The 22,831-nt window shown below is 38.0% G+C and overlaps 1 protein-coding gene across 1 annotated transcript in view; it reads right to left on the reverse strand.

Moving 5' to 3' along the window:
• Positions 1–22,831, reverse strand: part of fstl4 (follistatin-like 4) — a 211,415-nt gene that overhangs the window by 173,580 nt on the left and 15,004 nt on the right. Inside the window, exon 3 of the mRNA XM_087847430.1 lies at positions 14,830–14,863. Coding sequence (XP_087703556.1) covers positions 14,830–14,863 — 34 coding nt within the window. The remainder of the gene's footprint in view (positions 1–14,829; positions 14,864–22,831) is intronic.

The following is a 22,831-nucleotide window of genomic DNA, read 5'->3' on the forward strand; positions in this document are numbered from 1 at the left end:
GTGGAGACCATACCTATTCCCTGAGAGAACATCTGAGATGTGAGAGATATTTTATTCTTAAGTGAGATTGCTTCTTTCTCTCCCTCTTGTCGATAGCTGTAAAGAAAATTTTAAGACTTTTACAGGTCAGATGATATATATATTTATATATATATATAAAAATGTAGTTGGTGGTGCCAGATTGTTATTTCTCAGTTGAATTCCCTAATTGAAGTTGAAATCCCTAAATGCCATGCATGAGCAACAGCGCACCAATATGTGACTGGCTACTGGAATAATTCTAAACTCCTTTTGAAAACAAAACAGATGAATCAATCCTCTTCACATTTATTTATAATGTTTCCTTATTCCAAATTAGACAAAAACATTCTCTGAATTGCTAAAATATGGGACAGGGTAATTTTAGGTTTACAGATTAGAAGACAAATGTACCGATTATGTGATCTTCGCTTGTTATCAATTTGCAATGATGAATGAGTTAAGTGAAACTCCGTGCCTTTTATATGTGGAACCTAGGTCATGCACTTACTGTAACGCCAGTTACAGTTGTTATATGTGATTTTTGTTAGATTAACAATATAATGTATATTTACAGTAGATTGGAAATAGCATAGCATCAGTAACCAGAGGCGCCCCATGCCACCAGGCAAGAAAGGCCAAATGGGGCCCCAGGCCAGCAGGGGACTGCTGGGGGCTGACGAACTTATCCCACAGCAGTGGGAAAGTATGAAGTTTGAAATGACAGCAGGAGAGACTGCATGGCAGCTTGATTTTATACACTGTGGCAATGAGACTAAAACCTTTGTCTGCCCCCCCACACCACACACACAGAAATATAGTATGTACATAAAAAAACAAAATGCCTCAAGCAATGCTCAATCCCAGGATACAAGCACTAATGAGATTATTCTTACTAATGAACACTTTGCACATTTGTGTACCACTAGTCAGTCAATAATATTAGCTGGATCATCAATGTGACAATATTAATCTCAAGCGACATCCATATAACTCTGATAATGACACACAGCAGCTTCTACTATGCAATATATCAGCTTTTTTCTCACTAGAAAATAAATTCTTCATCTACTGCAGCTGAGCATACTTTCAAAAACATGTCTGCCGTTCAAACATGGAAACAGCACACAGACCAGGAAGATCATCCCTCAAAGTGAAGTCCATAAGTAAACTCCTGGAAAAAACAAAACACAGCTGCAGAGTTCCCTCCTAAGTTCAGCAAGGACTAAAATATACAAACGAGTTCAAACCATTTGAAATAGGAACAGCTCGTATGGGCAGGGAGGGGGAATGATACAGCAGAAAACATTTACAAGCTCAAAGAGGCAGATGCGATTAAATTTGCAAAAGAACATGCACAGGAGAAGAGCTTTTTTTCAGATGAGGCCAAAATAAACCTACATGACTCTGATGATAGAAAGTTTGTGAAAGTCAAAGAAAAGGGAAAGAATTTCAACCAGACAGCAGGAAGACCTACACTACATAGGAATGTTTGGAATTTTTCTAAGTAATCAACAAAAAAAAAGATTGCCAGATGCCCACTGAAAGAATATTTTTATCATAGAAAATCAAAGTGTCGTCCCAGAGCTCTGACCTAAATCCCAAAGTACACATACGGGATGCCATGGAGGGAAAAAAAAAAAAAAAAGTCAGACTGTTCTGTGGATGAATTAAAAGCTTTGCTGGCTGAAACCTTCACCACAGCTATTACAGTAACTGATTGATTTCATGCCCAGACATTTCCCAGTTCAGCAAGCTAAATAATAAACATGTAAATGTGATATTTAGTGAAGCCACTGCTCGGTGTCCAAACAGTCTGTCTTCATGTGTTTTTTTTTAAAAAAAACTAATAAACTTGTTTTTGTGAAATATACTGTTTCCAAGTTTGATTTTGTTTGTCTTTCCTCAGAATATAACCCCTTTTTCCCTTTTATTAAAGCTATTAAATTCCTATATTTTTGAGTATGTTTTGAGCTTACTTTTGGAGCCGCAGTAGACATGCTTATTTTTCCAGGGTGTTGTTATAGCACTGAAACTTGTAGGGGAAAATACATAATATGCAAAAGATGGGGCTCCTCAATCTATCAAAAAGTGCACTGCAACACAAAACATGAAAGAAATTCAGCCAGATTAACAATCACTCATGGTATTGCAAGGTATTACAGCAAGCCGCTTTCACAATGGTGGCAGAAAAAAATAGATAAGAGTACAGCATCTGCAGCTATAGGATTATGGACACAGAGCAAGGCAAGCAAAACCTAAATGTGTTAATTACACGCAATACCTGGACTGCACTCACCAACCAACCGCGTCCCAAAGAAACTGGCTGTCTTTCACAGCAGCCACAGGGAAAATCTGCAGGAAATTATTGTGATGGCAGAAAATGTAAATTTATATTACTTTAAGGGGGCATGTGAGATGGAGGAAGAAGCAGCTGTACACTGACTGGTATTAATGTCCAGCCTTCAAAACATGACTGTGAATGATAAATCTGAACTTTGGTATAAAAGTTGAAATGAGGATTCCCTGGAAGACTAATGATTCGAGTCTACCCACCTGATAGGCCGAGAGTTGTAATTATGAAGGAAACCTTGATAGTATCTCAAGTAATTAATCAATGCTAACAATATACCAAAAAATGACCTCTCTTTGCCCTATCTGCCATTCTATCAGAACCCATGACCTTATTGCATTACATATGCATGATTCTAGTCCCCCTTTGACTCCACCTTAACCTTCAGGTCTTATAAATAGAAAAAAAAGGAAACAGATTGTTAGGTTTACCATTATTGCAGCTGTTCTACCGCTCTCTCTTGATAACTGGCTTGCCAAACCGTTTTACATTTAAATTTGTTGAATAATAAATTATTCACCGACTTAATTTCAAAGTAAGGAGCAAATATTCCTGAGAACAACCCACCTGCCGAGCCATGGGTGCCATTCCCCTCGCTGTCTTGTTTTTTTAAAATCACATCGATGACAGGATTCGTATTAATCTTCATGCATTTCCAAAGGCTCCTGAGATCACAACAAGTTTTAAAAATAGATTTCTGTATATATACAGTCACTATGACAATGATCAGATGATTTGGTGAGTCTATGAGGTTATTTCTGGAGACTTTTCTCACTGGGACATGGCTATATAGCAGTTTGTTGAGATCACAATGTCTGTCACAGCAGCTGCAGCGCTTTTATGTGCTTTCTTGTCGCTAACAAAAAAGGAGTGAATGTGGACAAAGAGCTTCAGAGAAATCTCAAATTGCATATTGAATTCTAAAAGCACACCCTCAAAGGCAGAATCCTGGCAGAGCCCACTCGCTCACGCTGCCAAAACCCGGACAATGGTAATTGCTTGTCATATCTAGAAAATTATGTAGGAAATACAAATGCCTTATTAAAACGTTTTTTAAATTCGATTCAAGCCAATTTGATTCATTTTCATCTCATTCTACCCTGGCAAAGTGCACTGATGTGATTGCCACCTTGATTCCTTATAGACTCAGTATTTTAATGTTGTCTCATTTATTTCATCTGTGCCCCGAGCTTTCCAACCTTTGCCTGACATTTGTTTTTCTGTAATTTGAAGAGCTTTCTTCCAAAGTGACAAATCATCTTTTAACAACAATGAAACCAAAGGTAGGGGACTTCTGAAAACTGAGTGTGAAAATACATCTCACAGATGGGATTCAAGCCTGCAAATGAGGCATAAAGGGTGCTATGATACTGTACGACAATAAGTTATTAGATAAATCTGCCAAGCCTGGGTTTTTCAGGTACATTTAGCTTTTTTGGCTGCTCTTGTAGTCTCTGTACAACATATCTTAGTATGTGTTAAAGCAGTCTTGTAGAGACAAATCTGCCAGGAGGGTAGTAACACTCTATCCAGTGTTGGAGTGGCATTTTTGTCCTTTAGCGTAGGCTTGAAAGGTGGCCAGGAAATGTCGGCATTTCACGCTGTCATTTTCTCTGAGCTTGAAGATTCATTCTAGACCTTGAAATAGCAGTTTGACATAGTCACAAGATCCATTAGCAGTTTGTAAGTTTTCAGTCACATCTTGTGGCCTTCCTCATCAGATGAGTTGTCCTCTGCTGGCACACTTGAGAGCAGTTAACTGCATAAGCATGAGCAGAAGATGAACATAGTGAAGTGAATCATACCGCATGCCTTATGCCAGTTTTCCAGACAGTCGCTGAGTTTGAAGGTATATTAATCGAGACAGTAGAGGGTAAAACAATAGATATGTTGTTCGTATAAGGATATATAAGAGTTCTCAAATAATGATCTCTCAGATGTGAAATAGTGGCGACAACGATCGGTGCAGCAACTGGCCTGAATTGTGTGGAGACATTTTATAGACAATCCAAAATGCCAAAAGTCTCAGATCATAGACTTTTCACCAGCGCTTTGAAAATGTGTACTGTCTTTCTTTTGCTATGTTGCAGTAACAACGCTATAGTGCATATCAGATGCTCATCATCATTAGAAAACTATTGTATCCCAGTGGTATTGGTACCTGGCACCTAATTTTGTTTTTTGTGTCACCCTCCCCAACTCCATCCCCCTTCACTATGGAAAGTGCCTTTATGCAAGCAAGTTGCAGAACCAAATACTTATAAAAATGCATCTGCAGATTATTTACAGAAAACTTGTTGAAATCTACGACTTCACAGAGAGCAGAAGGTTTTCGAGGTGGTGTTGGCCTTCCCCTGAGCCTGTTGATTGATCAAATTATACTTTCTCCCTAGTAGTAACTGTCCTCATGACTCATTGACTGCACATTTTACTGTCAACAACATGGCCACCACAATGACATGCAGTCTTTGCTGGAGCCATCATAGCACTCATTTATCATCCTGACTCATATTCACCAATCTGACAGTAATGCAGCAGTGGGGTAATGAACTCAGTGTTACTTTTTCCACTGAGAGATTCGTGCAAACTCTGTTGTGTCAGAAACAACCACACACAAACTGAGTAAATACCCTCTTTGTCACCAGATGCAAGTCCAACTTGAACAACTTTGTATCTTTTGAAATGCCAAGGTTACTGGCAGTATTAACATTGTCCTGCAGTAATCATAGTATTGTTTTGAAAAGATTTTCTCAAATTCTTTATGACACCTTAGTAGAGATTTGATTCTACAGTTTTGGTGCAGTGAGAATTGGACTTGTGCTAGAAAATAATGAAATTAAATCGAATTATACTTCTTTGACTTTCGATTGCAGATGGTTCAAAACCCAGAAGCAAGACGTCTAACAAAGACGAAAAAACAACACATCATTCCTGTTTTAGATCAAGCGCACAGTCCACCCATGCAATGAATGAACTGAGCTAAAAAATGTATTATTTGTTTTCAAAGCCCTCTGTGAATAAACTCCAAAATGTAACTCAATTTTTCGCCTCCAGGTCACTGAGTTAATCCTCCCAACAACTTCTCTCAATGCCAACTTCTCACCTACAAACGAAAGGTGACTGGGCCCTTGCTGTTACCCTGTTCCTGTTAGGCTCTGGAATAGTCTGCCATGCCACATAAAAATCTGCCCAACAACTGACAATTTCAAATCAATTTTAAAAACCTGCATATTTTTCATTGACTTTTAGTGAAGTCTGTGATGCCTCGTGGTTTTGTCAAGGACAGATTTTCTTACCGCTCTTTTATTTTGAGTGTTGTTTCTATTGCTACATTTTATTTATGTACTTACTTTATTTGATTCTTTTTGTAATTTTATCCCAGGGTTTTACACTATTTTATTCATTTATCACATTTTTTAATCATTATTGTAATTTTTGCTTTGCTTTTTGTCTCTACTGTATTTATTTCAGCTACTTTTGGTTGTTGCTCTATATAAATAAGACTGACTTGACTAATTACCCCTAAAATTACAAAGTAATTGAACCAGTCTGAAACAACTTCATAAGGTAGATTCTAACAAATCAATAGTATCTCTCACAAATGAATAATCTCTAATTGACACACAGTGTACATCTGGGAATGATGTTGGGATATGAAACTATTTAAGCATTAATGTGTTTACTCAGTCAGAGAAATGTGACCTGACAGAGTCTTATTAATATTTCTACTTCCCTAGGGGTATGCAAATACACCTTGTCCTCACCAAAGTCTTTCTGAAGAGCTTGCTCAATGAGATCCAAGTTAAGAGAATATATGTGTGTATAGTTTTTACATTAAATTTAAAAAAAAAAAACAATATTATAACACAAATGTGTGTGTGTGCTTTGGAGGTAAGGAAGACAGAAGGAGAAAGACAGGAAAAGAGAGCTACTCACAGAGGCATATAATCTGAATTCAAAAGCAATCATTTTTGTTCTCAGCTCATAAAGCCGTCCGTGGTTGATGTGTAAGGCAGTAAAAATCAGACGGATGAAGGTAAAGAATAGATGTGAAGTTTTTGCAGTGATGCTTACAATCACACAGCAGCAGCAAGTATCATCCAGGAGTAGACCTCCACTGAGAAAAACGTAGAGCACAAACAGTATGAGAAAGACAGTATTCGATTACACATAATACTAAATGCACTAATTGTGGACCCAGTAAGGATAACTCTTAACCAGAAGAAATAAACTATTTGTTTAACAGATATTTTTGACAAGTGAAATGTGTTGTCCACAAACAATTAGTGATTGATCAACTGATAATTAATGCATAGGATAAAACAAGCAACTGGAGAAAAAAACCCAGTAAGTATGCTGGGACACTTTAGTGTTACACAAAAACTGAATGAGTAAAACCAAATTTCTGCTGAAATAATAAATAAATAGCTGTTTATTCTAACGTTAGAGCAAGCAAAAAGGTATCAAGCTGGATGTGTATTTTACTAAATAGGAAAACATTACAATGATACAACTCAAGCTCATTTAAGATTAAAGGAAGTCAGAGAAAAGCCCCTAAACAAATACGTACCTATGCCTGCAAATTCTCTTGGTACATCTTTTTCCACATAACCTATGACAGTTTTTAGGCTCTGTCTGCAATCTGGCTTGTGTGTGTGTGTGTGTGTGTGTGTGTGCGCGCACATGTATCCAAGCAGCCTGCATGCCCTAGTCATAGTAAGTGTTATTCAGAGTGCCACTGTCAGTCTGTCTTAGCCTCTGGAGAGGCTGTGTGCCCTCCTTAAGCCCTTCAGCAGTATCTGCAGGCGCTCAACATGTCACTACAATCCACCTTTTGACTTTGGCTTTAAATCTTTTTGGTAAAAATGATCACAGTGTGAAACATTGGTCAGCTGCTAATCGTATCGGAAAGTAGATTCCTAACCGATCAAATTTAAATTCATGACCATTCAAAAATTGTGAGATTTATGACTCATAACGTTACTTGAAGATATTCTAAATTTGTATCGAAGTCTATAAAGGTGGGTGTGATTTTAGCAAAGCCTGTTTCGTTTGATTGATTTGATTAAGTCTTCAATGACAAAGTGAACTCTTCGCACGGTAATCTTTATCGCTTCTACAGCTTAATGAAATCATATTTCACAGAGATTTACGATGTAACTCAGTGAACTTACAACATTAAATTATTCTTTTTGGATATTCTCATTAGGTAGGAGGGCTCTGTGAGTGTAGTCTACCTGAGGACAGCATTTCAATGCATTTTAAATGATTTCTTGTGTCAAACAACTTATGGTAGAGCAATATTTTTTCTTAGGGTTAGTTCATAGAAAAGACAATATTAAAGAAGCAACAAGGCCTGAAAAATCTAAAACCATTTTTGGTGTGACACAACATTTTTTAAAACTTTTAAATATTAGACATATGATTTAAAAAAGAAGAAGAAGACGCTTAAACCAAACTGGTTTCTGTATACATGCTGGTATTGGTTTGTGTGTCCTATCTTTGTTAGCACTGACCACCTGCATACCCAACTCATCACACATACAATTTCCCAGTCACAATCACAGGTTAAATTACTGTTTCATATTAGTTATCATGTGAAGGTTTATGTGTGAAAATAATGCTCTGAGTTTTACATTGCCTCTGTGAGGGCAGGGTTTGTTTTTCCAGCGATTTAATGGTTTTCTTGTCAACTTTGAATATAACGTTGTCATTTATTCTGCCCTCCTCATGCATTATACTCTATGGCTAACCAAATTCTATCACTACTCCTACTCACTTTGCCAGGTATTGCCACCTGTAACTTCTATTAATTAGTTCAACAGTGCAAAACACATGACAATAAGGCTTATATTGTCCATTCTGCTATTAAATATACTGGATATTCTGCTACTAACTGGACAACAGTCATATCTAACCTCATCAACAGCTGTCTTTAATTACATCAGTTAGATTTACCTTCTTCACTTTCAAGACATAGGCACTAATTGATTGCTGACTCTATATATTAAATATCAACCATGTCTGTTAACAAGAACTTAATCTCATGTCCTCATAAATACATCTGTAGTAATGCACTAGGGAACCTCTACTAAAGAGCATTTAATTAGCAACCAGACTCATCCGCAAGCAAGCAGCTACTCTCTTAGCGGTATATTAAGACTGTGAAAACAGCCCTGAAATGGAGACGCTTTGAGTTCAAAATGAAAGTTACACCTTTTGAAAAGTGTTGGCTGCAGTGCTGAAGTGCAGTGTTTACTTTGAAGGTGAATATCTGGCACCTTTATGTCTTTTATGTCTTACTACTGCTCTGCTAGCAACTAAAGCAATAATAAAGAAGTTTTGGGTACAGCACCTTCTTTGCAACCCATTTTAACAAGAGACAGCCAGAAACCTCTAGGAACCACTCCACCAACCAGCCAGGGAATAAGGAAATACACATATTTCCCCTACGACTGATGATTGTATCATATCCAGTATGGTGAACAAGTCTCAAGCAATGTGTGTAAACTTCTATTACAGCTTTTTGAGACCACAATGATGAAAGAATTTGCTTAACTTTTAAATCAGACATTCCAACAATTTTTTAACAGTAAGAAAAAAAAAATCTCCTAGGCCTTTTTTTAACCACTCTTTTTTTTCCTCTCACCAACACAGACTCAAAATCTGATCAACTTATTGTTTTAAGGTATTCAAAGAATTAATGGCACATCTGTTGTTTTAATTATTACACAAAGCTAAAATCCTCATGGTGTTTTGTTTTGTTGTATTAAACCAAATGCTACAGATACAGATTACTTGACTCAGTTAACGTAGGAGATGACTTTGAACACATATTTTGCTTTACCACCCCTCCCACATTTCTCCTTGTCTGGGCTTCCTCCACTCCCTTTTCACTTTTTCTCCTCCCAACTTCCTCCCCAGTCATTTGCTGCTGATTAGGGAGTCTCTCTGTCAACCTTGTCCCATCTAATTCTCACCCAATTACAATCTAAATGAACCACAGGACTGCTTAACTTACTTTGCCTCTTCCCATTGTTTAATTTGTGACGGTAACAAACTCTGATTAGGCCTTTGGAAAGGTTCATAAATTAAGCACTCAAGACCAAATTAATCACCATTCCCTGGGAAGATAAATGGGCAATATTCAATTTTTTCCCCCATATGGATCCCACTAGCAAAAACAACATTCGGTGAAAAGAACACAGAATAACATATTTCTCAGGCAGTGACATTTTGGGGTGGGATGGTTTCTGCATCACCAACCAGTAAAAATGGAATTTACTGAGAATTTGTGTCTAAACTTTGTGAAATTCTTCACATACAAAAGCTTTGCACAAAAGCTAGTAACATCTGTGTTTCAGCTGTACAACTGGGCCAATTTGATTAATGCCACTGTCTGAACCTGAGGTATGTAGACTCCAAACAAACAGGTTTGCAAGTGTAGGGGTGTATGGATGGAAAAAGAGGGCCAAAGATTACATCAAATGATTTGAAGTAGACAAGGGGGGCCAGGTAGTAGTGTTGGGGGTGGGGGTAAACTTATATAATGAAAAATCAAAAATGAAAGAAACAACCTGTCAATAGTGAAAAGAAGGCAATCCCAAGGAGCTCTGTTGATCATCATCCAAAGAAAAGGAGAGCAAAACAAGAAAATTAAATGTAATTGCCTGATTTCGACAGCTGATCTAGTTTAGCAAACAGAAGTGCAGAAGATAATTAGTCTCAAGAGGAAAATCAGCACACCCTGTGCAGAAAAAAGCCACAATATATCTGCTGACTTCTTTGAGTTTTTTACTGCTTCCTCAGGTGACTATTTTATGACTTTTTACACCTCGAAAATTATGTTCCCGCACAACTAAACTGAAAAATGCAATTTAACTAAATGTTAAATATTGATATTTACGATGTCGTAGCATTAACTTATTATTGTCCTTACCGCGCAGGTTCCTTGAATGCCTCCTATTATCAGCTTATTTGAAGAATCTCTAACCTTGACAACATTGTGTTAGGTACAAAGACCAATTTATCCCTACTAACAATTAGTGAACTTTAGAGCAATTCTTAGGAATTTGGCTGTTTTGTGGCTCTATCTCACTCTGAGGAAGAAAGGACCAGGAATTACTGAGCTACATTAAAAACAAATAAACAATCAATCTGGTGGTGGTGGCCAGTGCTGACTGTGTTGGGCCTCGACAATAAATCAATATAAAGTAAACACTGCCCCTAGTCAATAAATACAATCTGCTCTGGCAGACATTAATTTACCAATTCTTTATCATCAAGCAAAGGGTTTTGTTGACTACTGTAGCTACTGTGAGCTAACTACCTAGCTAGTGTGAGTCATGGATAGGGTCACTTTAGTCAGACCAGAAGTGACAAGGCAGTAATGTTTTGGTAAGGTTACCACAACATCTTAAAACAGATCTAATAAAGGTTTACAGTATTTACAGTATCAGGTAGGTTTATACACAGAGGGTTGACAACCTGTGTCATTGTGAAAAGGTGGTATACTCTGTTCTTTGCTATGAACAAATTAAGTGTCTGGATGTTAATGTATTCAGCTAAATAACTGGTTATCTTGCAATTTTAATAAACAAACTGAAGAAGAATTAGAATGTATAATAATTTTGTGCTACAAGGGACTATTCCTACTAAAATGATGAGCCAAAAAGTAAAAACTGACCAACCAGAAAAGAGCTAAAATCTAATCTCCTGCCCACAAAAACTCCAATTAAGCAACATAGGCCTAATTTACAAAGATGGGCAAACTAACACGAGGCCATAAATGCAGAAATCTGCTAATGCGTTTAAAGTTTTCCGGTAATCTACTAACAGTGCACTAATTTATAAACAAAAACCCAGCAGTTGATTTCAGTAATGACCAATGCAATCTACCAAGAGCACTACAAAAAAACCCCCAAAAAAACATTATCCTCCGTTTGTGCTTTTAGAACAACCTGAAGCAGCCGAAGGAGAATTTTTTATATAGAGGCAAACTCTCTAAGAAGAGGCTGAGGACTGTGTGGGGTCTGAGAGTCAGTGTCTGCATTAATATAACACCTCATTATGGATCCAGAGAAGGTATGATAGGTAGGTAACAAAATATTACAAACTAAGTCTTTATGTGACATCTGAACTGTGCAGAAGAAGAAAATACACATTATTCACCTTCAAACGCTGACCCATATGAATATTAGTGAAGTTACTGTTACTGTGCCTCGTGTGTAAATCTACTCAGTATTCTTGATTTTTTTTCCTGCATTTCATGTGATGTTGAAGGGATTCATTAAAGTTTATTGCACATTGCAACATTCTGATCAAAATCTAACCCACTTCTTATGAGTACCATTAGTTGCTGTATTTTGACATTTCAATGTGGTATGTAACAGATCCAATACCTCTGAGGAGTGAAAATGAACATGAATGGTATTCTTTCCGCATGCAAGACTGTGGAAGATATGCAGACTTTTACCATTGTTTAATGAGCTCTGTGTAGAAATGTGACTAAAACACAGCAAAGCCAGCAGCTTGTTGTAGGAAAACATAACTTGGCTGGATGTAATACCCAGCACAAGACACGTCTTTCTCTCGCTAATTCCGACTCCGCTCAGTTAAAGTGAGTTCTGCTCTGTTTCATCAAAATACCAGTATTCCAGAGGACCAGAAATATACCCAGGGCTTGGACCGAGCTAAAATTTTCACATCATGCTCACAGATTTGAGCAATCCATCCCCAACAGTGACAACACCTTTCCCTGCATTCTAACTAAATTTACACTTGCAGCAGCAACTATCATCAGGTGCAAAAGTTTTTTTTCAGCTTTGAATGAATGATGCAAGTAAATTACCTTCTGAAAGCCTTAGTAAATCATGCTTGTATGATTTTTTTTAAATACTTTCCTCCCAAAATTTGACACTGTGTTAGGGACACTCCTACAAATACATATGCAATATTGCCAGTAGCAAAAACATCTGTCCATCCCTTTCATTCAGAAAACTGGCGCTGATGTTTAGTACATTATGACTGACTGACTGAACGTCTTTAAGCTTGCCTCTTGCACTCGTACTAATTCAAAACCTAGTAGCAGTTCTAGGATGTGGCCAATCCAGAAAAGAAAATGCATACATTTGCATAATGTCTTCATCAGATCAATGAGCACAACTAACACTCTACTACAAATGTTCCAATTGACTCTCTGCACTATTTAATTCAATCACATGTCAAAAACAGGTCCCCAATCCCTCCAAATCCATTTTTTATTATGATAAGTCACATAAAAGTGAATATAACTGAATGTACAAGCGCAAATACATGCAATGCAATCCTAATTATTTGTATGTTTTTCATTTAGAAGCATTAAAAAGTTGAGGAGTAAATATTCAACCATGTCGGTGGTTTTGATTCAGGATAGAGAGAGACCGCAGTCAACCACTGGGCACTGGTAACAAATGATCACAATCTTCAATCAATTACTTTCATCCTCCGGTGCTCCCATCAATTTCCTGCCACTGCATACCAAATACGTTTTCTGCCAATATGGGTTTATATGTGCCCTGCAACCAACTGTCCAGGGTACACCCCACTGTTTACCCTATGACTGCTGGGATAGGCTCCACCGCCCCTTGGACCCTGAAATGGAAAAGCAGTTAAGGAAATGGATGGACGTATGGATGGGTTTATACACTATTCTGCACATTCATTCAGTTAACGCTAAACTTCCAAAGCTCGAAATATGTTTAACCTTGTCTAGAACCACCTTACTGTTTGTTTTTTTTAATGAGCCATCAGCGTGGGCCTCTGCTTTTCAATATGTACTTTCTATATGTCAACATGAACATCTGTGATGAGAGGTACAGCATATGGAATCGCCTGTCATTTTTAGCCACATAATATAGTGTTCAAGGGGGAAAAAAGAAATCAGCTAATAAACATCTTTGGTGGTTGGTGGAAGATAAATACGAAGAAAATCCTCCGGGTCACGTTTAAGTTGAATAGAAGCAGGCACAGATAACTGAGACAGCAACCAGACTGCATATCATAATGGGCCTAATGCTTACAGATGAAGTCACTTGTCAGATAGGAAGCAGTCAGCCAGGAAATATTGCCTTTACAGTAACTTCCATACAAACTGCTCAATCTCACTGCCATGACTCCAATAGCACAGAATATAGCAAAGAATATCATGTGTGAATGCTTGGGCCATTTGTAACACACACACACACACACACACGGACACACGCACACACACAAAAAGACTTCATCTTCATGAGCATTGCAGCTACATGTCAAACAACACCTTTCACAACAACTCAGCCAGCAGCTCAAATGGACTGAGTAAACAGAGAGTAAAGCACTGAAAAAAAAAGGCAATGTAAAATAAACACTGCAGACTGCCAGAAAATAAATCTGAGGTCTCTGCAACAACTTGTTCACTACCTGTACCGAGGGATGAAACGATCTCGTGGCACTCTTTAATCATCAGTAGCATTGCCAACAATAAAAATGTATTGATTGTGTTTAATTAGTTTGATAGAACAGCTGTGCAGAACTAGTCCACTGGTTAAAAAGCAAAAACTGCTGTCGGGTAAACGCGAAGGGTTACTTAAAGACACGCTTCACTAATCACAAACATACAGGCTGATAACTAGTACTATCAAATATTGATTTAGGATCAAAATAATGGTTTTGGCAGATTAACAGATTAGCCAGACCTGATGCCCATGAAAAAATCTCAACTGTACTACTACTAAAACTCAACAGCCAAGCTTACAGGGAAGGTCAAAAATGTAAATGATCTTTGTATGGCTAACAGAGCAATTACCTCATTGTAAAGCAGCACACAAGTCACAAAACATTACTTACTCATTTCTGACAGGAGAATAAAGTGGGTTGGCAGCCATAATTATTAACCTGATAACTATATTTTTTAGCTTACTGACAGGGTGTCATTTTGAATGAGTGACTTCAGGTGCTTCTACTTTCTATTTGTTAGAGTTCACGAAGGAAGGCAATACACAGTGCAGTCAAGTTTATTATTATGATTATTAAAAATCTTCCTTTATTTGAACTATGCTTTTCTTTCCCCCAAATTCTGTAAGCTAATGCTTGTCAGGCCCTCAGCTAGTTGCTAAATAATCTCTTGATAAACACAACAACTGAAACGCTTTCAAAAATGCAAATCTGCCATCCTTTCAAACACTTCAGCATAATACAGTGGAGCAATATATGTCACAGTTACATCACTATCATAGCTTTGCCCAAAACTGACTGCATGGTTCATTTTATGGGAGGCATTTAGATTTGAATTACTTTCCAGCAGCATTTGCTAGTAATCAGAAAACTAAAGTGTATGTCAGAATAACAGAAGAAGAAGGAAAAAAAAGATTTTGTAATGGAGCACAACATGGCATATTTTGAAAAATGCTGTTTGGTTTGAACACAGTAAGCGTACTCACATTGATCGATGTTCCCGTCTGCTTTCCCCTTCTCCTGCAAACAGAGAACACACACAAAACTGGTTATTACAGGCTTGGAGGAGTGAGACAAAAACAGCCCTTTCTGCAGCTTTTTGCAGACCATTCGTTACCGTGCCTTCTTTTCTTTTCTAGGCTAAGTGAAAGATGAGGGCAGAAAACAAAGGTGAACAGATGGAAAGAGAATGAAAGGAGAGTCAGAGTGGGAATGAGAGAAAATGCTTGAAAGATGACAACAGAAAGACGAGAGGACTTTTACAAAACTGGGTCCCAGAGTCAATTTAATCACCCTAATTGGAAACAGACTTGCCAGCAGGCTGTTAGAAGGCAGGTGTCACTATATTGTAGTGGAATGTTTATCCGGATGTTGAACAGTCAATACCAGCAGGATAAACTGTGATTTATTTCCCAGTTCTATCAGTGAATCTGATATTTAGATGCACTTTTAAGTTAGTCTCATCACCTTCATTCATGACATTCCAAATATGCTAAACTAGCGTTTGGATGATGAGATTAGGAGTAATTATGTTCAGCTTTGAGGTACATAAAAATCAAATTTCAAAGTTAAGCAAACCAGGTGCTGAACATGTTGGAGGAGAGGAAAATTATCCCGTAGCATAACTGAGCAATGGCAGTGGTAGAAAAGAACATCTGTGACAATATTATGGCCTAATATTTAAATGGATGTCAAAAGCAATGAAAGCATTAGGTGCCATGCAACACAAATGAGGACAGAAATATGTAAAAGTAAAAAGAAAAGCGGGTAACCATGAATTAATGATGGCATAAATGGAAACCATCTGGCGTGTGAAATGGTCGGGCTCAAAAACAACATACTTTTTTTCAAATTTTGCTTTTAGATGCAATCGAGCTGACCCGTGCATGCAAATTATGGGCGTGTTTTTAGTTGTCAGCATTATAGTGTGCGCTTCGTGCTTGTTAATAACCGATCGCTGGTGTTTACAGCTCAAGGTGCATGAATTGTACCTCGGCTCGAGATGCAATTTCACGTACGTGGGTAAAACAAAAAAAAGATCGACACGCTGCTTTAAAAATAGAACGGAAACACGTCTTCCAATGCAAAAACCCCTTCTGAAGAAGCCAATATGAGGCAGCAATTGAATTGTTGTGACATTCTGCATTCTCGTCCCTCAGTGTGGATGTCACTGGTAATGAGGCTCAGTGATAAAACTTGCGTGCAACTGCGAGGCCTTCTTGGCTTCCCAGGAGACCGAGAGCCTCATGAGAAACGCAGCAGTTTTAGTAGCTCCTGTCATTGCCTCTGCCTTTGTCTCTACATCTCTATCCCTCTCTCTTCCCTCCCTCTGCCATCTGTCCATCTTAATTGCAGACGTGCTTCCTCATCGTGGCAGGATAAAATTGAGTGTGCTCATCAGCACCGCCTTCCATCATCTCGAGTGCTGCTGTTTGATCAATTGATTAGAGAATCAAACCAAGCATAGAGGTGAAAGAAAGGCTACGTCTTTCTTTCTAAAAATACTGTCCGCTTGTTACAGTGGCTCACCGGGGTTCTTCTTGCTTGCCACCATATTTTATACATTCAGCTTCAGGGGAAATGAATTTAGTGATAATGACGTGTACTGTGATTTGATCGTGCAAAGTAAAAACCAAGTAAAAGGCATAAATAGTGAGTGCTGCATGCTTTTAGTGGGTGGAGAAATGTAAATAACTACCACCAGAATTTCATTTGAGCAAATAGGGCAAACCCACTGGGTTTCAATTAGGGAGGATCTGATGCTTTTCTCTGCCATATTTCCTTTGGTTATAGAGGCTGATTAGATGGCTGTATTTTTACTGGAAACTCCTGCAGATTATGTGATAAGACTATGAAAATGCCACAAGACACACACAATAGGGGAGACAGAGGATTCAACACATTTCAGCATCTCGAGCCTGAGGCTGTTTGCTTGACTTGCATTCCCTATGGCTTATAGCGCAGATGTCTCTGGCATTATATAAGCTGTACTATAAATAATATTTTCATATATAAGACAATATTAGAGTATGGGATTGATAGATATGGGTATTCCACGTAGAGTCTTGAATTAGCAGTTCTTTGCTGTCATATGCTTCCAGGTCAGTTTATAGATACTTTTGAGACAACATTCCCCTAAAAATGTTTCATTAGGCTAGTCCCATGAAGCTTGATAAAGTTCATAAAAGTAACGCATTGTGCTGTTATGAAGGAAAGGATTCTGTAACCCGTTCGCAGCATCCTCTAAAATGTTTACTGCAGAAAAACCAAGGAAGAAACTCCAAATGACCAAGAAAAGCAGTTTTCACAGGTGATGAACTCAAACAGTTAGTTAAATAAATGCTAGCCATTGGAGAAAATAATTTCAACCAATTCCAAGTGCCCAAAAGAAAAGAGTCAGAGTATGCAACTGCCACACAAATTATTTTCCAAGTATCATTTTTCTGGATAAAAGAGTTCAGTAATGATGGCTATATGATAAACATCACTGTTACAATCTGAAGAGGGTGGAGGAGGATTTAATATCTCTACCTCCAAGCAGCAAGTCATATCCATGGAAAAGAGAGCAGGCGAGCTGCATTGATGTGAGAGAAAAAATAAGCTCAAGTACTTCTTAATTTATATTGTAACCTACCATAGGAATAAAAAGCAGGGGGTATTATTCTAACAACAAATGCTGTATGTGTGCAGAAAGACTGATTAAGTTTATTTCTTTATGTTACACAGCTCCTTTGTTCATAAAGGCCAGAAACTCTTACTGTGAGACAGATTTCTTCATTAAGAAAACAAAACAAAACTAGCACTAGTTTACTTAGAAAAAGAGTAATAACACCGGTCACTTTCACAATTACACAGTCTTTTCTCCACAAACTGCTTTCCAGCTATGTTAAAGAACGTTTAATATGCTTTGAACAGCAGCGCTCTGCTACACAAAAATAAGCTCATTTAAACTTGGAGGACATTCTTCTTGTTAAAAGGCATTTTTCCCTTCCTATTGTCGCCAAAGCGCTTACTCATAGGTGGTCATCTGATTATTGGTGTTTCTCTGCTTTCTCTGTATTATTCTCTTTACAGTATAATTCACCTAGAGGAAACCGATGTTGTGATTTGGACCTGAATAAATAAAATTGAATTGAATTTACATTACAGTAAATAGGGTGCGTGTTGAGTCTCTGACAAACATGAATAAATAAACCATCACCTGGCTGGATTTTTACCAGTGCAATAGCTTTACATACTAAATGAGCAGTCATGACACTGTGAGCAGACTGAAAATAAAAACTGTGCTTCTAATATTATGGTATTGGTATCACAGTTGGCTTCATATTTGCATTTCTCAGTACTTTTTGTTGCAAAGTTTAAATGTGCAAACTCAATAAGAAGGATTTTGCCTGTGCAAACACATCTCCGAATGCAACATGCTTCCACCTTGGATGCCATGTAAACACCCACACGAAACAAGAACCTGACACTGCCGCCACAGAAACTGACATTTTGTGGGAATGCAATTTGAACAACAGGGCAATTCAAGCCAAGCAGTGCCCGTTATGAAGTCTACTTGAATATGCTTTCTCCTAAGTCTCTTAAATGTGTTGCTATCCAGGCACCTTTCACGAATGTGCCCACTTTCATTCTATACATCTCTCTCAAACTCCTAATTTTAAACAACAACAAAACTTTTTGCTGGAATGTGATTATTGAAGACCAGCTCAGCATCGTGATTTCAATATACAGAGACAGAGATAGTTTGATGAGAAGACATTTCGATGATACTGCCTGAGGACACAAAGAGAACCAGGAGAGGAGCTGGAAAGTAGAGCTGAATCGCTGTCTGTTCTCCTACAAGAGTTCATCTATCCACATTCAATAGATGATCCCTGATGTTTGTTGCTTGGAAAGAAGAGACTTGTCTTATCTAACAGCAATTCATCAGTGCAGCAACAAGCCACTTAACGGGCTTAATGAAGTGCAGCCAAAGGAAAAAGGAAAAAAAGAATCCGAGTCTGGCAATACACGTTATGAAGCGGTGATACGTTCACAGGTATAACTTTGATTATTTTCAAATGGAAAAAAAAGCCTGACAAATTCCAACATGTCTCAGTATCAGATGGAGATGGAGCAACTTTATGTTCCAGCAATACTCGCTGGCAAGACCGACTCTCTCAAAACTTCCATTTATTACGATTTCCCCAAGCTTCAAGTAGCAATTATAAACAACTGTTTTCGTAGAAGTTGGATTTTCTTTATATACCAAGAAAAACCCTTTGGGGAGGACTCATTAATCAATATGCAAATCAAGGGTTGCTAATCAAGTCCTTAAAGAAGGTGCATGAGAATAGGTGCAGTAATTGATTTGCCACTGCCATATACCACAATTTCTTTCACAAATAACCTCCAAACTAAAACCGATAAATCAATCCTGAAAATGCAACTGGTGCTGAGTGCATGTAGCTAACACAAGTGATCTTTAAATGTAGCTGCTGAGAGAGTGGAACATAAATTTCTTGTGGTTTATCCTATTGTTTTATCCTATATACTGTAGTATATGTAGGCTGATATATATTGAAATTAATTTTTACTGTACATATGTAACAAGTAATCACTTTTTCTCATGCTATGCTACGGCAGGCCAGATAGGCTCCAACACAATCAATACCTAGATTGCACAGTTTTAGACCTAAATTATTTTAATAGTTGCAAGCATTTGCTTTTTTTTTATCCAATTATTTGCAGCTGCACACTTCAATTGAAGAAACTGGAAACAACCTCAAAAAGCTGAAGCTGAAACTATGCTTTTTGATGGACTTCCAAGTTAGACATCTGTCTTAAAGAAGGCAGACACATTCAAACTGACTGATGTCCTTTACCAGATGGTTGTGCTGAGCTTCACGAGCTCATTCAGTATCCCCTACCACTGTAATTGTAGTAGAGAATACTATTATTGCTTCATATAAAGGCAAGCATTGCATATGTTGTACCTGCCTGAAAGGTTTTCTTCAGCTTTGAGTACAAATTATGAGGAACCAGCCTGAGCAGAATGTGAGCTAACCCTCTGGGGACTGCAACAAAACAAAAAGTAAAGCTCTACGGGTTCAATTCATCATCAAAATGTAAATGAAAACTGGAAATTAAAACACAAAAAGAGAATCTGACATTGTGAGCAGTTGAGTATTTTTATTCTCTTTGTTTTGCTTTTTCCTGCAGCCTTTCTCCTGTTCATACAAAGCCTAACCATCTTACTCCTAAACCTTAATCCAGTGAGCACGGTTCTCTTTCTCTGTGGTAGCTGTAAAATCACTTAACAGCTATGGTCTTTATACAGAGGCCAGTCCCAAACCAAATCATAACCGTCCTGTTAAGTGTTGCGCTTACAAAATTCTTGCATGCTGGCGAGTGTTGTCTTTCAGTATGTGGTAACACAAGAATCCAGAACCAAGACTGATGTAGCCTCAGCCACACTGCAAAATAAAGGCAACATTGACCCACAAACAGCCCATTTAAGTCTGTTTATAATAATAAATAACATATACAGTACATAATGTGCTTGCAAAGTCAAACTGTTCTATAGTACCTCACATCTGAGCCCGTATATGGACAAGTTAGACAAACTGTTTTTTTTTTTTTAACCATTTAACCATTTGTCTGTCAGATCCTGACAGACAAACTCATTCTCCTCATTTAAACCATTGCAAGCAGCAGTGGGCAGCTGTTGTTCAGTACCTGGAGACCAACTCCAGTCAGTGCCTATCACTGGATTACATCTGGGCATAATGACAGGAGAGTTAACCAAGCATGTTTTGATGGCAGGGAAAAGTTCCCCAAGGAAACCTGCAGAAGCCTCAAGTTCCATATGCTTACACATTTGTGACAGCTAATATACTGTAAATGTCCCAAAGCTGCTGTGACCCTGGCATGGACATGTCAGCACAGTCTTTTGGTTATTATGTAAGGATCCAGGAAGTTGACAATGAGTCAAAAATCAAAAGGCTTAATCTGAAGTTTTTAGTTTATATTATTTTGTTGATCAGGTGCAAAGCAAACATACTTCTCCTTCTTTATTGCAAGTGTTACATTATTGTGGGGGCATTTGAGTTATGGTGAAAATCTGACACTGTTTATTCTTTTCCAGAAGCTTTGAGAATGCAGACTTGCATAATGTGAAATCATGAATTTCCATGATTCACCTCACGATCAACTCTCAATTCTGGCACCAGCAGTTCCAGTTCTAGCCAGATAGATGGATTCTGTGCCTGGGAATTTGTTTTTTGCATCAAGTGATGTTGGGAGACAGAACCTCACGGCAAAATGGCATTCCACAGCAGAGTGCCAGCTTGGCATAGCCCGAAGTGAGTGAGACTTACAGACCAGGGGGTGTACATCCTTCATTTTGAAAAGAACCAGGATGTCTACAGGGCTGTGTGGTGGCCATCTGTCTGCCTGTGCATAATTCTTTTTGACAACTTATTTGGGCTTCATGTTTACTATCTAAAAAACAAATCAATCGAAGGGATCATTCTTCCTGGCAGGAGACAGTTTTCTGAAGGGTGTCTTTTTTCCTTTTTAACTCATGATTCTTTTGCAACGAACCCTGATAGATACAACCAAGTGACCTCATTCAAGTGCTTGCCCATGGGTGTTAAAGCAATTATCTCCAATTTATTGTAAATGGCTAGATCAGGGGTCAGCAACCTTTAACACCCAAAGAGCTACTTGGACCCGGTTTCCACGCAAAAGAAAACACTGGGAGCCGCAAATACTTTTTGAAATCTAAAATGAAGATAACACTGCATATATTGTTTTTTTTTTTTACCTTTATGCTTTGTGTGAACAACTAAAGTAAGTAAGTAAAGTTTATTTATTAAGCGCTTTTAACAGACAGGCAGTCACAAAGCACTGTACACAAAGATTAAAATAAACAATACAATTAATAGACATTATACACAATGTAAAAGATCAAATGTAAATAATGTAAAGAATATAAAATACGTAGATCAACAAAAGGCTTGTTTGAACAGAAAAGTTTTTAACTGCTTTTTAAAAGAATCCACAGAGCAACTAAGGTGTGTTGCTTATGAACTCCATGAAGTGCTACAGAGAAATTTACATTTTATTTATGTAATTAACACATTTTGAACTCTTAGAAATATAACAAAAGGAAAGACACCCAGCTGAACTAAAATGATCCATGTAGCAAACAAAAACAGTTGTGAGCCGCCACCCTCATATCGCCTTTGGGCTTTTGGAGCCTTGATCTGACTTTTAAAAAATAATTGGAAAAAAAGCTCTATGCTGCTAAAAAAAAATAGATATTTTCAAAATTCTGCCTAAATATGTATTTTACCTGGTTAATGTGTGTGGCGGGACGTGGTCTGCCGTGCCGCTGCATGGGAGTCGGACGCATCTGAGCGGCAGGCATCCGCAATCACGCCTCGCCGCCTTAAAGTCTGTGCTCTCTCTGCTGTTGTGTTGTCGGGCTGTGAGCTGAAAAGCTACAGCCGGCTGTATGCGTACAGCAATTGTGTGTGAAAAGTGGTCAATAAAGACATGCTGAAAAGCAGCGAGTCTGCCGTGGTATGTTTACAATGGAACTTCTGCTCCTGAACCTCTGCGCACAGCGTCTGCAAATCGGGGCTGTACGAAGTCACTTTCATCTTTACGCAGGACTGTAAGCTGTCATCTGTGAGGCGTGAGCGGTGCTTGTTTTTAACACAGTTCACGGTGGAGAATAGCTGCTGACATAATATGGATCCGAAGATCCATAATCGGCCTACCTGGGGTTGAAAGTCTCGATAAATGCACGGCGCTTCGGCGGGTACACCGGCTTCCGCGAGTGTGACGCTTATTTTGAGCAATGAAAAATAATAAAATAGAATTTTATTTTTATATTTCAATATCACAATAATCTTCCAATTTAGAACTACAAGTTAAAAAAAAGAACTAAACACAAATAAAATACACTTCAACTAAATACTTCTAATTTATTTTCCC

Source organism: Neolamprologus brichardi, chromosome 10, assembly GCF_056152115.1.
Source record: "Neolamprologus brichardi isolate AB-2024 chromosome 10, ASM5615211v1, whole genome shotgun sequence".
Taxonomy (NCBI): domain Eukaryota; kingdom Metazoa; phylum Chordata; class Actinopteri; order Cichliformes; family Cichlidae; genus Neolamprologus; species Neolamprologus brichardi.